This window comes from Pteronotus mesoamericanus, unplaced genomic scaffold, assembly GCF_021234165.1.
Source record: "Pteronotus mesoamericanus isolate MK-2021 breed Mesoamerican mustached bat unplaced genomic scaffold, CSHL_Meso_final scaffold_705, whole genome shotgun sequence".
Taxonomy (NCBI): Eukaryota; Metazoa; Chordata; class Mammalia; order Chiroptera; family Mormoopidae; genus Pteronotus; species Pteronotus mesoamericanus.
Window position 1 is genome coordinate 11221385 of NW_026555326.1, and position 13988 is coordinate 11235372.

At 41.3% G+C, this 13988-nt stretch overlaps 1 protein-coding gene across 3 annotated transcripts; it reads left to right on the forward strand.

The window, feature by feature from the left end:
- The first annotated feature begins 1992 nt into the window (after positions 1-1992).
- HJV (hemojuvelin BMP co-receptor) lies at positions 1993-6377 on the forward strand. 3 transcript variants are annotated; one of them, XM_054563241.1, is made up of 4 exons: positions 1993-2178; positions 3417-3603; positions 4000-4607; positions 5108-6377. In XM_054563241.1, exons 2-4 carry the CDS (start codon positions 3507-3509, stop codon positions 5729-5731), a joined length of 1329 nt encoding a protein of 442 aa, XP_054419216.1. In that variant the 5' UTR covers positions 1993-2178; positions 3417-3506; the 3' UTR covers positions 5732-6377. The 3 variants fall into 3 exon arrangements, with proteins under 3 accessions (XP_054419216.1, XP_054419218.1, XP_054419217.1); XM_054563243.1 differs by lacking the exons at positions 1993-2178; positions 3417-3603 and having other exon boundaries at positions 4017-4036; XM_054563242.1 differs by lacking the exons at positions 1993-2178; positions 3417-3603 and having other exon boundaries at positions 4285-4653.
- Positions 6378-13988: the final 7611 nt, after the last annotated feature.

Below are 13988 nucleotides of genomic sequence, written 5' to 3' on the forward strand. Positions count from 1 at the left end.
CTCAAATCTCTCTTTACTATTGCTTACAACTGCCTGTAAAGCTATAATAATCTCAAAATAAGTTTAATTTATGTTTAACGGGTATACGGTCTCAGTTTTGCAAGATGAAAAAGGTTCTGGAGATTGCACAACAATATGAATAAACTTACACTACTGAACTGTACACTGAAAAGTGTTAAGGTAGTAAATTTTATGTTATCTATATTTTACCACAATAAAGTATCATTGTGAACTCAGATTTAAATGTATATAAACATAGCAAATATACTTAAATCCATTGCAGATAGTGCCCATTTTGACACATACTGGCCTGTAGAAATTATTCTAGTAGCTCATGATTACTTTTAATGCACTCTTAAATCTTTGAAAGCTTCCTTGCTTATCTTGTTCCTGTCCTATACCTGAAATTAGTCATTTCTCCAAGGAGTTTCTTTTAGTGGAATATGGTATTAAGATAGCTCATTTTAAATACTAGCAAGTTCATTGCTAATGGATTATTTGTTTCTAGACCTTTTTAGGATCAAGTTAGGAAATATTTTAGGATAAAAACACCATAAGCTCCAAGTTATATTTCCAATTTAATTCAGAATTATAGAGTTTTTAACTGTGAACTGTAAATCTGTATCTCTTTATTCTACACCAAAAATCCTGGTTCACAAAGATACTAATATTTCTCATTAGTTTTATCTCACAAAACATAATAGTTTCAAAATTACAATACTAACACTACCGCCAACAATATGACTACTTTAAAATATTTTTGCACTTCTTTTTGTCTTTAGAGTATATCCCACTTAGGATGTCATGGTCAAATTATTGTTCTAAAGTCACTTCGATAGTTTGGTTGGGGGTATTTTACATTTTGGTAATAAAAACTTTATAATATGGCTTCATGTGGTTTAGTTTTTCTAAAGAAAAACTAAATTTGTCGGATATATGTGTATAATATAGAGAAGAGTCCTTCGCAGGCCTCTAGATTCTGAATTAAATGTAGAGTCAGTTAATGCAGATGCCTAAGTAAAACAATTTGGAATCAACCCTTCTGTTAACTTCACTTGGCAAGTACTAAGAGAAAAATGATCCCAGATGCCTATGGCTGCAAAAATATGCCATGGATAAATTCCTTGGCTGCAATATTTTAAAATGTCATAAGATTATGTTACTCCACAAAAGTATCTTTCTGTGTCTCCTTTCTCTCTTTCTTTCTCTCTCTCCAGTGCCCCTCCCCTGCAGATTAGTAACTATCAAAAACTTATATCCCCCATTTCTTCTTCACTTCTTTGCCTGGGTTAGCCTCCTCCCCCAGCAATTCAAGAGGGGGGGGCATGTGTGTGTGCACATGTGTGTGCACACGTGTGTGTGTTGGTGAGAGGGAGGGAAGAGAAATTGTTGTATAACTAAGGGAATGAAAATGAAGGTGGTAGGGGGATAGACAGCTGCAAGGATCTGAGCTGGAAGACTGAAACAAACCCTCCTCCTAAACAACTTAAGAGCTCAGATTTCTTCTCTGGACAGCTGGCTTTTTTTTCAGTCCTTCTGAAATACTCTGCAAAGATGGGGGAAGGGCTGTGAACTACCTCTGCTATGAACCTTACTTAAAGCCAGCTACTCACTAGATATGTCCTGTAGAAACTAAATGTAATATTCAATATAGCAGAGGTGAGGGTGGTGAATGAGAGGTATACAGTTGCCGACCCTAATTTTTAAAAGCTGGAGGCTCATTACTGAGCATGCTGGAGGTCTGTTTGGAGTAGACAGTGACTAGAGTCATATAAGCTAGAATTGGATATCTGATTTGCCTGTCATATTTGTCCCCCCTCCCCTACTTGGCACCCTATACTCCTCATTCTTTCTAATCCTCCTACCCTCCCCACTCCCAAACCCTACCCCCACCAAAGCTCCTGGAATTTTGGACTTAGCTATTTTTAAAACAGTCAACTCAGTAGCCACCTCCCTCCCCTGTCAGCTGTCCATTGCTCTGGCCAGCCATATACTCCCCCTTCCCCCCACACTAGACTTTCTCTGGCTTGCTGACCTCACTGAGATTGCTGCAGGTCTGGGGACCTGGGGGAGACATGGAGAAAGAGACGGGGGATCCCCTGGCTGGAGCTGACCAACAGAGTAGGCAGTCATATCTGGACAACTGGATATCAGAGTAATGTTTGACCTCTGGAAACAGTAAGTCAAAATGAAATTGCAATTCGTTTAATAAGCCTTTAGATTAAAGTTAAGACTTTCATAAAATTACAACACCTACTTGGATATCTCTGGTCCAAAAGCTAAGTAAGATCTCTTCCACGCTAAGGTGCCCAATCTCCATTTCTCCTGTCTGATTTCTCTCTGGCCTGAGGCCCCTGGCCATCTGAAGTTTAATTCCCCAGCTCTCCTCTGACAGTTTTAGCTCCCTCCTCACCTTGTTAGCTCAAGATTTCTGAGAAAGCCTCCTTCTTTAGGATGAGTTTCCTCCATCCCCCTAATCTGTTTAGTCTCACATGATTAGTCACTATTACTCTTCTACCCTGTCCCTGCTTAGCAGTGTCCTTTACATTGGGCTTCCAAGGATGGTGGCCACTTGTCATAAATTATTTATCCACACAACTCTAGTCCTGCTATCCTATCCTCCCTTCTGCATGACTCTTCCCTCAGTTATATCCTTATTCCAAGAGAGGCAAGTCCTCCCCTAAACCCTCTCCTCACCAAAAGACTAAGGACTTCTCAATTTGCATACAGAAGATTAATGAAAAAAGTAATTCTTCAGTCAGTTTTGGAAATATTCAAGAACTGTTGACTCATAACAAGCAAATATTGATTTGCATGCTTGGGTTACACTCCATTATTTGATGAGAGAAAAGGATTATAATTGCAGCTCTCTAGAATAGAATAAAGAAATTGGTTCCCTTTTCATTTGAATACCAAGGGGGTGGGTATTCCACCATTACTCCTTCTTGCTAAAAATTCTGACACAAAGGGAAAAAAATGAATGACCCCTGGAGGGTGTTCCCTCCTGATGGGGAGAGGCAAATAAGAGGTATGTTTCTGAAGTGTTTTTCAGATCCTAATTCTATCACGGAGCCTACTGGAATGACTGGGATCTGATCTGTCCCCATGATTACTCCTTTTTGGATATTTCTGCTGTTTGGTAGCTCAGAATGGGGGAATGTAGTGGACTCTGCCCCCTGAGGCCATTCAATGTTCTTTCCACCCCCCACCAAGGTGTATTGCATAAGGGACCAAAAAGTGGTCACAAGAGCAGAGCACAGAGGTTTAACAGCTACACTTATAGTTTGAGGAGCCCTATTCTCCCCAAACTCCAGTCTGCTTATCCTTTTCTTGATCCTTCCAGATTTTCTTCACATCATCCTGAACAATCTTCAACTTTTCTCTTTCCCCATGACCAGCCAAATTTCTTTTTTCAGTCTCTTACAGGACAGCCAGTCAAAATTCACTAGGTAGGACAGTCATCAGCTAGAAAGAACTGGAGCCTGGGGGCACCTGGCTGGAGAGGTATGAGGGATCCAAGCCAGTACCCTGCTCTCTGGCTCCCCCATGGCAGTCCTCCAACTCTAAGCACTCTCATTCTCCTGCTGCTCCTCTGTGGATATGGTAAGGAAAGGCTAAGGAAGGGTTTGGGAAATCTAGAGGGCAGGCTGCTATCTAGGGGTGGGCATGTGCACATGTGAGTGAGAAGAGATGGGTGCTGAGGAGTTGGTTACTTGCCCCACTCTCAAACAGGTACATTTTATTTCCCATTCAACTTGGGAAAGGGCACTGGAAAAGATCTCTATGGATAGGGAGACGAGACCTAACATGCTTAAACATCTTTAGCAAAACTGAGTGAAGACAGGACTAGGGAACTGGGGGCTGGGGGCTGGGGACTTGGGGAGGCCTTAAGTCATTTTAGGAATGACTGGAATCCCCTAATGAGATTTGGGAGAGCATATTCCGATTGAGCGGGGACCCGGGGATCATCTCACAAACCTCTCTCCTTTATGTTCTCAGCTCATTCTCAATGCAAGATCCTCCGCTGCAATGCTGAGTATGTATCGTCCACCTTGAGCCTTAGAGGTGGGGGTTCACCAGGAGCACTCCGAGGAGGAGGAGGAGGCCGGGATGGAGGGGTGGGCTCCAGTGGTCTCTGTCGAGCCCTCCGCTCCTATGCGCTATGCACTCGGCGCACAGCCCGCACCTGCCGTGGGGACCTCGCCTTCCACTCTGCGGTGCATGGCATCGAGGACCTGATGATCCAGCATAACTGCTCCCGCCAGGGCCCCACGGCCCCTCCCCCGCCCCGGGGCCCAGCCCTTCCAGGCGCTGGGCCCGTCCGCTCCTCTGGCCCCGCCCTTGCAGGCGCGAGCCCCGCCCTCTCCTCCGGCTCCACAGCCCCGGACCCCTGTGACTATGAAGGTCGGTTTTCTCGGCTGCACGGTCGTCCCCCGGGCTTCCTACACTGCGCCGCCTTCGGGGACCCCCACGTGCGCAGCTTCCACCACCACTTTCACACGTGCCGTGTCCAAGGAGCTTGGCCCCTGCTGGATAATGACTTCCTTTTTGTCCAGGCCACCAGCTCCCCCGTGGCTTCGGGGGCCAACGCCACAACCACCCGGAAGGTCAGGACTCAATTGCCCCTCCAGATCATCTTACGGTCACTTCACGGTACCACTCCCATCCCATTCCCACTATTCCTCAGCAATGCCCCCTATTCCCTTTTTCCCTCAACCACTCCCTTGTCTGGAATCACCCCCTCCTACCAAATATTTGTTCCTGTAAGTCACTTTCCCTGGGTGAGAATTTCACTCCAAGTCAGAAAACACTGAAAAGAAAGTTGGGGGAAAGATTGCTGAGGAGCCCTGGGATGAGGTGTTACAGAAGGGAAACTTTTCCTTCTCCTATGGGAGTTCCTGAGATTGAGGCCAAAAACTAGAGAGACAGACTGAGCAGGAATGAGGCAATATTAGAAGATACTGAGAAGGGATTGAGGAACGAGGGCCATGCTAAGCCTTGTATCTCTGCTGGGATCAGATCCCTAACTATGGAAGAGGCCTGATTGGGAGAAGGGGGAAGAATGCCCTGAGCCCAAAATGAACTGTTTTCCCTCTTGCCCTCACAGCTCACCATTATATTTAAGAATATGCAGGAATGCATTGATCAGAAGGTCTACCAGGCTGAGGTGGACAATCTTCCTGCAGCCTTTGAAGATGGTTCTATCAATGGAGGTGCCCGACCTGGGGGCTCAAGTTTGTCCATTCGAACTGCTAAACCTGGGAGCCATGTGGAGATCCAAGCTGCCTATATTGGTACAACTATAATTATTCGGCAGACAGCTGGGCAGCTCTCCTTCTCCATCAAGGTAGCAGAGGATGTGGCCAGGGCCTTCTCAGCTGAGCAGGACCTACAGCTCTGTGTTGGAGGGTGCCCCCCAAGTCAGCGACTCTCTCGCTCAGAGTGCAATCATCCGGGAGCTATAACCATTGATACTGCCAGACAGCTGTGCAAGGAAGGGCTGCCAGTTGAAGATGCTTACTTTCATTCCTGTGTCTTTGACGTTTTAATCTCTGGTGACCCCAACTTTACCGTGGCAGCTCAAGCTGCTCTAGAGGATGCTCGAGCCTTCTTGCCAGACTTAGAAAAGCTGCATCTCTTCCCCTCAGATGCTGGGGTTCCTCTTTCCTCGGCAACCCTCCCAGCCCCACTCCTTTCTGGACTTTTGGTTCTGTTGCTTTGCATTCAATAAGTAGGCCAGAAAGCCCTTGATTGGTTTGAAAATGATTTGGGCATACAGATTGACAAGGGAGAACATGAAGAATCACTGAAGCAATCAGCTGGGACTGGGAGACACACAAAACAATGCCATCTACATTTATCCAGAATCAGATAAGTCTGTACTTCAAAGCTGAAATAATCACAGAATAAGGATTCTGGGCCAGGCTTCTGCATTCCAGACCTCTTTAGGGACTCTTCACCAGTTTCCCCAGTCCCGTTTACAGTGAGTTGTTTCAGTCCATCTACACCCAAGATCACCCCCACAAGCTTAGAGGTTATAGTGGTCCTGATGATCAGTAGAAAACTGAAGGGTTGAGACTTTTAAGAGGACAGAACTAAAAGAGGAAGACATGATCATTACCCATAAATAAACTCAATGATTTTCTAGTGATTTTCTCTTGGAAGGTGGAAAGAGGAAAAAATGATTAGGGAAGAGTCTATTGGATGAATATATATATTTGAGGAGGATGTGTTCTGCTTTCTTGGTTCAGAAATGAAGTGGGAGTTGTCTGGATCTTAGGTGAAAGGGATCTCTGCCTTTGGAGAATGGCACTGATAATAAAGAAACTATCATCCCCACCCCTAACCAAACTGTTATTAAAGCTATGAATTCTTCACTCCTTTGGTTTCCTATGTTCAGTCTCTTCACGGATGCTTGAAAATGAGTAAGACAATGTAGTCACTCCACTGAAAAGGGGCTCAGAAGCATCAGACATTGTTTAGCCCTCAGGAGGTTTACAGGCTATTAGGGAGACAAAACTGATTCACATGAAGGAGTGATGAGCTTGTAATTACTCACTAAATTCTATGGTACTATGAATTCTGATGGGAAGATGGTTGGAGAGAACTCAAGAAATAATAAGAGGTAATAGAGAAGATGGGATTTCAAGTGACCTTAGAAGATTTAAATTGTTAAGCACCATCTTCCAGGCAATAGCAACCATCTGGTATTATGCACAGATTCATGATTCAGTGAGGAAACTAGCAAAACTTAAATGAATTAGGCAAGCAGTAATGGGATAGAAGGGTAATGGGTCAAGGCCAGATTATGAAGCACCTTGAAAGCAGAAACAAGGAGTCTAAATTCAATGAACAGCTAACATTTACTGAGAGCTTAAAATCTGTCAGGCAATGTTGTGAACACTTTTAAATTTTTAATTCATTTAATCCTCACAACTATTAAAGAAGTTAATATCCTCATTGCTATTTTTATATAAGGAAACTGAGGTACAGGAAGATTAAACAACTTGCCTGCAGTCATACAGCTAATAAATGATAAGAGCCAGAAACTGAACCCAGGCAGTTTAGCTCTAGAGCCTTAACTCTTAACCACTATACTATGTATTGTCAAGGAAACAAAGAGCCATTAAAAATTTTCATTTTGGAGCTGAGCAGAAAAGGAAAGCTGAGGCAGTGGCTGCTACCACAAAAGCTACTTTCTTCTATCATATGAAACCCAAAAGGAAGAGCCAGGGGGAGGGGGAGAAGCCCAAAGTTGAAGGAATCTAATTCGTAGAAGAAAAGAATTGAGAATAGAAGTTGTTCTAGTCCAGGATGTTCTAAAGTAACAGTGCTCCTCTGAACAAAAACTATTTAGGAGGTAACTTTTATATTAAGTATTTCCCCATTTTTTTCTGGTCTCAGCCTCCCACCTTCAGCTACTCTATTATCTTGGGCCTGTCCCTAATCTAATCACGTATTGACACTTATGTTCTCCATCTTCTCTCATCCTCACTCACCTGAACTTACTTCCCCAGAACACATATACACACTGGTCAGTACTTACAAGACAGGGTGTCCTATCTGGTCTGCCATTTCAAATTTCTTTTGTAATTCTTCATCCCCTATTTCTTTCTCTTCACCTCCTCTAGGGACCACAGCCACTTTGCCATTGCTTCACAAAGCATCTTTCTTAAAACTGTTCCTTATGTTGGTTCTCTTAATTCATCAGAGTAACTTTATTCCTCATATTTGGGAATCTTAAGTAAGTTAAGAATTTCATAACCAACTGGTTAAAGAGATCCTTTTATGACATCTGTCATGTAATACTGTTTCCTTTGCCCAAATTTAGGATTAGCCCCACTACTAATGCAATATTTTTAAAGAGGTAGTTCAAAATAAGCTCATGAAAAGATTCTCAACATCATTAATCACTATGGATATGCAAATCAAATTAAAACCACAATGAGAAAATACTACACACCATTAGAATGGTTAAAATAAAAGATTGACCATATCAAATGTTGGCAAAATGTGGAGCTCTCGCACCCTGCTGGTGGGAATATAAAATAGTACGAGCACTTTATAAAACAATTTGGCAGTTTCCTTAAAAGCTAAGTATACACTTACCATACAATTGAAACATTCCACTCCTGAGTATTGACTCAAGAAAAATAATGGGTCTTGCCTACAAATGTCCATTATAGTCTTATCTCAATTAGCCAAAAACTGGAAACCAACCAAATGTCCATCAACAGGTAAATGGATACACCAATTATGGTAAATCTATGCAACAGAACACCAGTAGGCAATAAAATGAAATAAACCACAGATCCACACAACATGATTAATTTCAAAATAATAATGTGAGAGAAAGAAGCCAAACAACAAAAAAGAGTACCTGTTTGCTTCCATTTATTTAAAATTATAAGAACAACAAACTAATATATAATGACAGAAAAGAGATGAATGGTTGCCTGGGGATGGGTGGAGGGAGGGAGGAATGGTTTACAACAGGGCACGAGGAACATGAGGAAACTTTTAGGAGTAACATATTCATTATCTTGAGTGTGACAACAATTTTATGGGTATACATATGTCAAAAAACATGAAATTAATACACTTTAAATATATGTAGTTTATCATAATGTAGTTTATCAACAAAGCTGTAAAAATTTTATACAAGTGGGTAACCCACCTTTCTTTCTTCCTTTGGTGGATCAGACAAAAGCTTAGAATGATCACAGATAGCATAGAAAGAAAGTAACATTAGGAAAGATTTTCCTTCTAGGAAAACATAGTTAAGGAAAGGATGACAGAGTAGGGAAGAGGATATTTAATGACTTTATATTCTCTTTTCTAAATCCTATCATAAGGAGCACATTCTTCTTTCATATTGTCATTCTCAAGGTCAGAGACCAGAGAAAGGACATTTTCTAGTTCAAAAACATCAACCCTGTGCTTCATAATTCTTTATTTCCACTCTACCTATAGTCAGCAGGTGGCGATGGAGACTAAGAATTAAAATGGATGGGGCAAGTCTCCAGAAAAAATTTTTTCCCCATTTTTCTCCTCCCTTTTATTGCCCTCCACCCTGCACCACCCCACCACCCAGCATCGCCCCCCCATTCATGTCCACGGGTTGTACATATAAGTTCTTTGGCTTCTCCATTCCCTATACTATCCTTAACCTCCCCCTGCCTATATTGTACCTACTATCTATGCTGCTTATTCCCTGTACCTTTTCCCCTATTCCTCCTCTTCCCTTCCCCCTCCGTTTTACTGTTCATAGTCTTTCATCTTTTTCTTTTTCTTAGATAAGGTCCCTTTAACATTTCATATAATAAAGGCTTCATAATGATGAACTCCTTTCACTTTACCTTATCTGGGAAGCACTTTATCTGCCCTTCCATTCTAAATGACAGCTTTGCTGGATAGAGTAATCTTGCGTGTAGGTCCTTGCCTTTCATAACTTTGAAAACTTCTTGCCAGCCCCTTCTTGCCTGCTTCTTTTCTTTTGAGAAATCAGCTGATAGTCTTATGGGAACTCCTTTGTAGGTAACTGTCTCTTTTTCTCTTGTTGCTTTTAAGACCTCCTTACCTTTAATCTTGGGTAAGGTAATTAGGATGTGCCTTGGTGTGTGCTTCCTTGGGTCCACTTCTTTGGGACTCTCTGAGCTTCCTGGACCTCCTGGAAGTCTATTTCCTTCACCAGATTGGGGAAGTTCGTCTTCATTATTTTTTCAAATAAGCTTTAAATTTCTTGCTCTCCCTCTTCTCCTTCTGGCACCCCTAGGATTCATATGTTGAAACATTTGAAGTTGTCTGAGAGGTTCCTAAGCCTCTCATTTTTTTGAATTCTTGTTTCTTCATTCTGTTCTGGTTGAATGTTTATCTCTTTCTTCTTCTCCAAAGCATTGATTTGAGTCCCAGTTTCCTTCTTTTTACTGTTAGTTCCCTGTATATTTTTCTTTATTTCACTTGGCATAGCCTTTGCTTTTTCATCCACTTTGCAACCATACTCAACCAATTTAGTGAGCATCCAGATTACCCATGTTTTGAATTGTGTATCTGATAAGTTGGCTACCTCTTCATCACTTAGTACTATTTTTGGAGCTTTGATCTGTTCTTTCCCTTGGGCCATATTTCTTTGTCTCAGCGCTCCTGTTATGTTGGAAGGGGCAGATCCTTAGGTGTTTGCCAGGGTGGGGCAACCCAGGTCGGTCACTGAGTTGTGATGCTCTCTATGGGCAAGGGGTCCAAGAGGGAACAATGCTGCTTGCTTGGCTCTCAGCCAGCTTTCAGTCACTTCCCCCACTACCCACAAGCAAATTGGGCCCTTCTAGTGATGATTCTCAGGTGGGTGGGTTTGTGCACGGACCCCATGGGTCTCTCCAATGGACTCTCCTGTGAGGCTGGGAGTTTCTCCTGCCCCCACAACTCCCACCAGTTTTTACCTCTAGAGGTTTTGAGGCTTTCTTTTCCCACACTGGAACCCTGGAGTTTGTGGTCTGCCTCGCTCTCCAGCTGTTCCTCCCAGTATATCCACATACAAATGTGGAACCACCTGGTCTCTCAGCCGCTGCCTTGGTGGCCCAGTCCTCCAGCTGCTGCTTTGCCACACATCTTCTCCACCCCAGCTGCCCATCTCTGCCCCTCCTACTGGTCTAGATGAATGTTTCTTCTTTAGCTCCTTGGTTATCAGACTTCCATACAGTTCGACTTTCTGGCAGTTCTGGTTATTTTTTGTTTTTAAATTTGTTGTTGTCCTTCTCTTGGTTGTGCGAGGAGGCAAATGTATCTGCCTACACCTCTATCTTGGCTGGAAGTCCTCCCTGAAAACTTTTCTAGATTACCTGGTATGTTGCCCATTTGAGAAAAAATATTAATAAGCATTTGGCAGAATTGTCACTTTGAAAATAAACTGAAGCTAGGTGCATGGTAAAGTAAAGAAATTGTTTAAGTTATTATAATGTCAAAACAAAGGGTTATTCAAGACATAAAACAATCAAAATACACTACTTGGCTCCACATGGATATAACTTACACAGTGATAATAATGTAAACACTAAGTATGGATTTAGCCAAAATTGTGATATAACTCTATTGGGAGGTTGAGGTAACAGGAAATGGAAGGTAGGGATACAATGGGATATAAAAATGCTTAAAATTTCAATTATTATAACAAAAAAAGGAGTAGATATGTCTAATATTTCTAAATTAAGAAATAAAAGAAGCAGTTTAGAAATATGAAGTAAATAACACATTAAAAAGCTGAAATAACTGGAAGAAATAATTCAGTAGAGACCTGAGGAGTGCTTTTTTAATGTAAGTATTAAATATTACATGATTTCAACTACATTATATTACATTATTTTGATTTTTAAAAGGGAGGGTATTTTCACCCTAGCCAGTCCTGAACTTTCCCCCTTAACTTCTTTTTTTAACCAAGTTGTATTTTTTTTAATGTTATTCTATAACAGTTGTCCTAGTTTTCCCCCATTGCTCTCCCTTGCCCTGCTCATACCCTCCACCCCCACAGTCAGTCCCTACCCTGTTATCCATGTCCATGGGTCATTTATGCGTGTTCATTGATTATACCCTTCCCCTTCTTTTCCCCTCTTATCCTCCTTCCCTCTCCCTTCTGGTCACTGTCAGCCTGTTCCTTGTTTCATGCCTCTGGTTCTATTTTGTTCATTTGTCTGTTTTGTTCATTAGGTTCCTGTTATAGGTGAAATCATATGGTATTTGTCTTCCACTGCCTGGCTTATTTCACTTAGCATAACACTTTCCAGTTCCACCCATGCTGTCACAAAAGGTAGGAGTTCTTTCTGCTGTGTATTATTCCTTTGTGTAAATGTACCACAGCTTGATCCAGTCGTTTACTGATTCCCCCTTACCTTCTTAAACTTGTGGCCACCTCAACCACTTCCCAGATCCACCCAAACCCTCCCTACCCTAAATCATATATTCCATGGCAAGTTCCTTCCTGCATTTCTTCTCAAGAAAACAGATAATTTCCATGGTGCCAAGAAACTGCACCGGTATTAAGGGGAGGAAAGGAAGGCAGAACATTATAAAAGTCCTTCCTTAATTTTTCTGTCTGCTCTTTAACCAAATTATTCATCATCCTCCCAACAGATAATACGAAGGAATTAGTTAAATGTTTCCTAAGATAAATTTGCATATGAATGGAGGGTGGACTTTGAGGAAGTGGAAGAGAAATCAGATAACTAGATTCTGCCTCCACTATGGGCTATTTTGGAATCTTTGAACCAATAATTTTAATATCAAGGGTTTTGTGCAGTCAATCTTTGATACAGCACTTTTCTTCTACTCCTACCTCTGAGAAACTAGTTATCAGAGTTTTAAAAAATTAATCAGCCTCTTCATTTTGCCCTCTTACCCTACCTCACCACAGCCAAGAACTGAAGGCCACTGTAAAAACTATAACATCTGAAACAGGAAATGTTCTGCCTTAGTTTTATTTTCTCTTTATGGAGGTCACTGATCTGTACCTACCACAACCAAGCCCACGGCTAGGGGAAATACCATCGGCATTGGAGTAGAAACCAAAACCAGAAGGACAAGCAATGAAATGGGCTATATAGTTGATCAGGGTGAAATAATCATTTGGATTGATTTCAACCTTTCTTTAGAATTTTTGAAGCACCTAAATTATGCCAGGCTATAAAAAAAACATGGCTCTTAGCTTTGGCTCAGTTTAGTGGGTAGGAATAGTCAAATATTAAACATAATTACAAGATAAATGATCAATATGCATAACATGTAGAAGAATTTTCTAGCCCTGGCTGGGTAGCTCAGTTGGTTAGAACCTTGTCCCGATACACCAAGGTTGCAGGTTCATTCTTCAGTCAGGGCGTGAAGCAACCAATGAATATATAAGTGGAACAACAAATCTCTCTCTCTCTCTCTCTCTCTCTCTCTCTCTCTCTCTCTTCCCTCCTCTCTCTCTCAAATCAATAAATATAAACTTTTTTTAAAAAGCATGTCCTACATGCTATTGAAATACAAAGGTGACAATTCTGCTTGTAGAATCAGAGAAATCTTTACAAAGGGTTTACAAAGAAGATGACTTTTTTTAAGAATCAGAGATACGCTAGTAGAAAGATCTTTAAACCATAAATCACATGAATTTTGTCCTAGTTGTGTGAAATTAGGCAAGTCACTTGCACTCTCTGAATCACAATATACATTGTACAAAATATCTGTCAGCCTATCTCATAAGAATCAAATGTTTGTGCGATATCTTTATAACACACAGGTATAGTTGGCTCTATGTATACTATAAATGTTATTAACAAAGAAAGTGTTTTTAAATGTCAGTCTAGATTTTTAAGAAACTGTTTTAATATGTGGTTTCTTCCTCTCAGTCATGAACACCTTATTCCTCCCTCTGCTTCTTTTTTTCATGATCAAAGGATCATCTTTGCTACTCAAGGAGAAGTTTGGGTCAAGTTTCAAGACTCCGAAAAGCTTCTGTTTTTTGAGACAATTCTTGGATTAAGGATTTTAACAGTACATTTATTTACCCACTAGGTGGCAAGGCTGAGCCAACTGGATAACTGAATTGTGTAAGAAAGAAATAATTTCTCAGAAATGGGGAAGTTGGGTTAAGCACACAATGTTCTCTCTCCTTCATGCTTATAAACATCAACCCAGACAAATTTTCCCCTCATAGAAAAACAAATCATCACCTCTCACTGCCTTGCCACCCTTACTCTGATACATAATTGGACCAGAGCCTCTGAGGAGAGGCTGGTTATATATGTTACAGTACAGTAGAAGGAACTAAAGTCTAACACTGATAAGAAACAATACTAGGTTCTGAATCAGTGGCACATTCTAGTCCATAGACATACCCAACCTATCAATTCAACTTATATTTAATAATATATTTACTCTATGAAATGTACTCTGCTAGATGCTATAAAGAATACAAAGATTTTAAAAAAGGACATAATTCCTCTCTCTAGGAATTCATTATC

Excerpts from the sequence above, each read along its gene's own strand:
- HJV (XM_054563241.1), top strand. The coding sequence starts at position 3,507 with ATGAGGGATCCAAGCCAGTACCCTGCTCTCTGGCTCCCCCATGGCAGT. Across the intron at positions 3,604-3,999 it reads GCTGCTCCTCTGTGGATATG|CTCATTCTCAATGCAAGATC; the intron begins GTAAGGAAAGGC and ends TTATGTTCTCAG. Across the intron at positions 4,608-5,107 it reads ACGCCACAACCACCCGGAAG|CTCACCATTATATTTAAGAA; the intron begins GTCAGGACTCAA and ends TTGCCCTCACAG.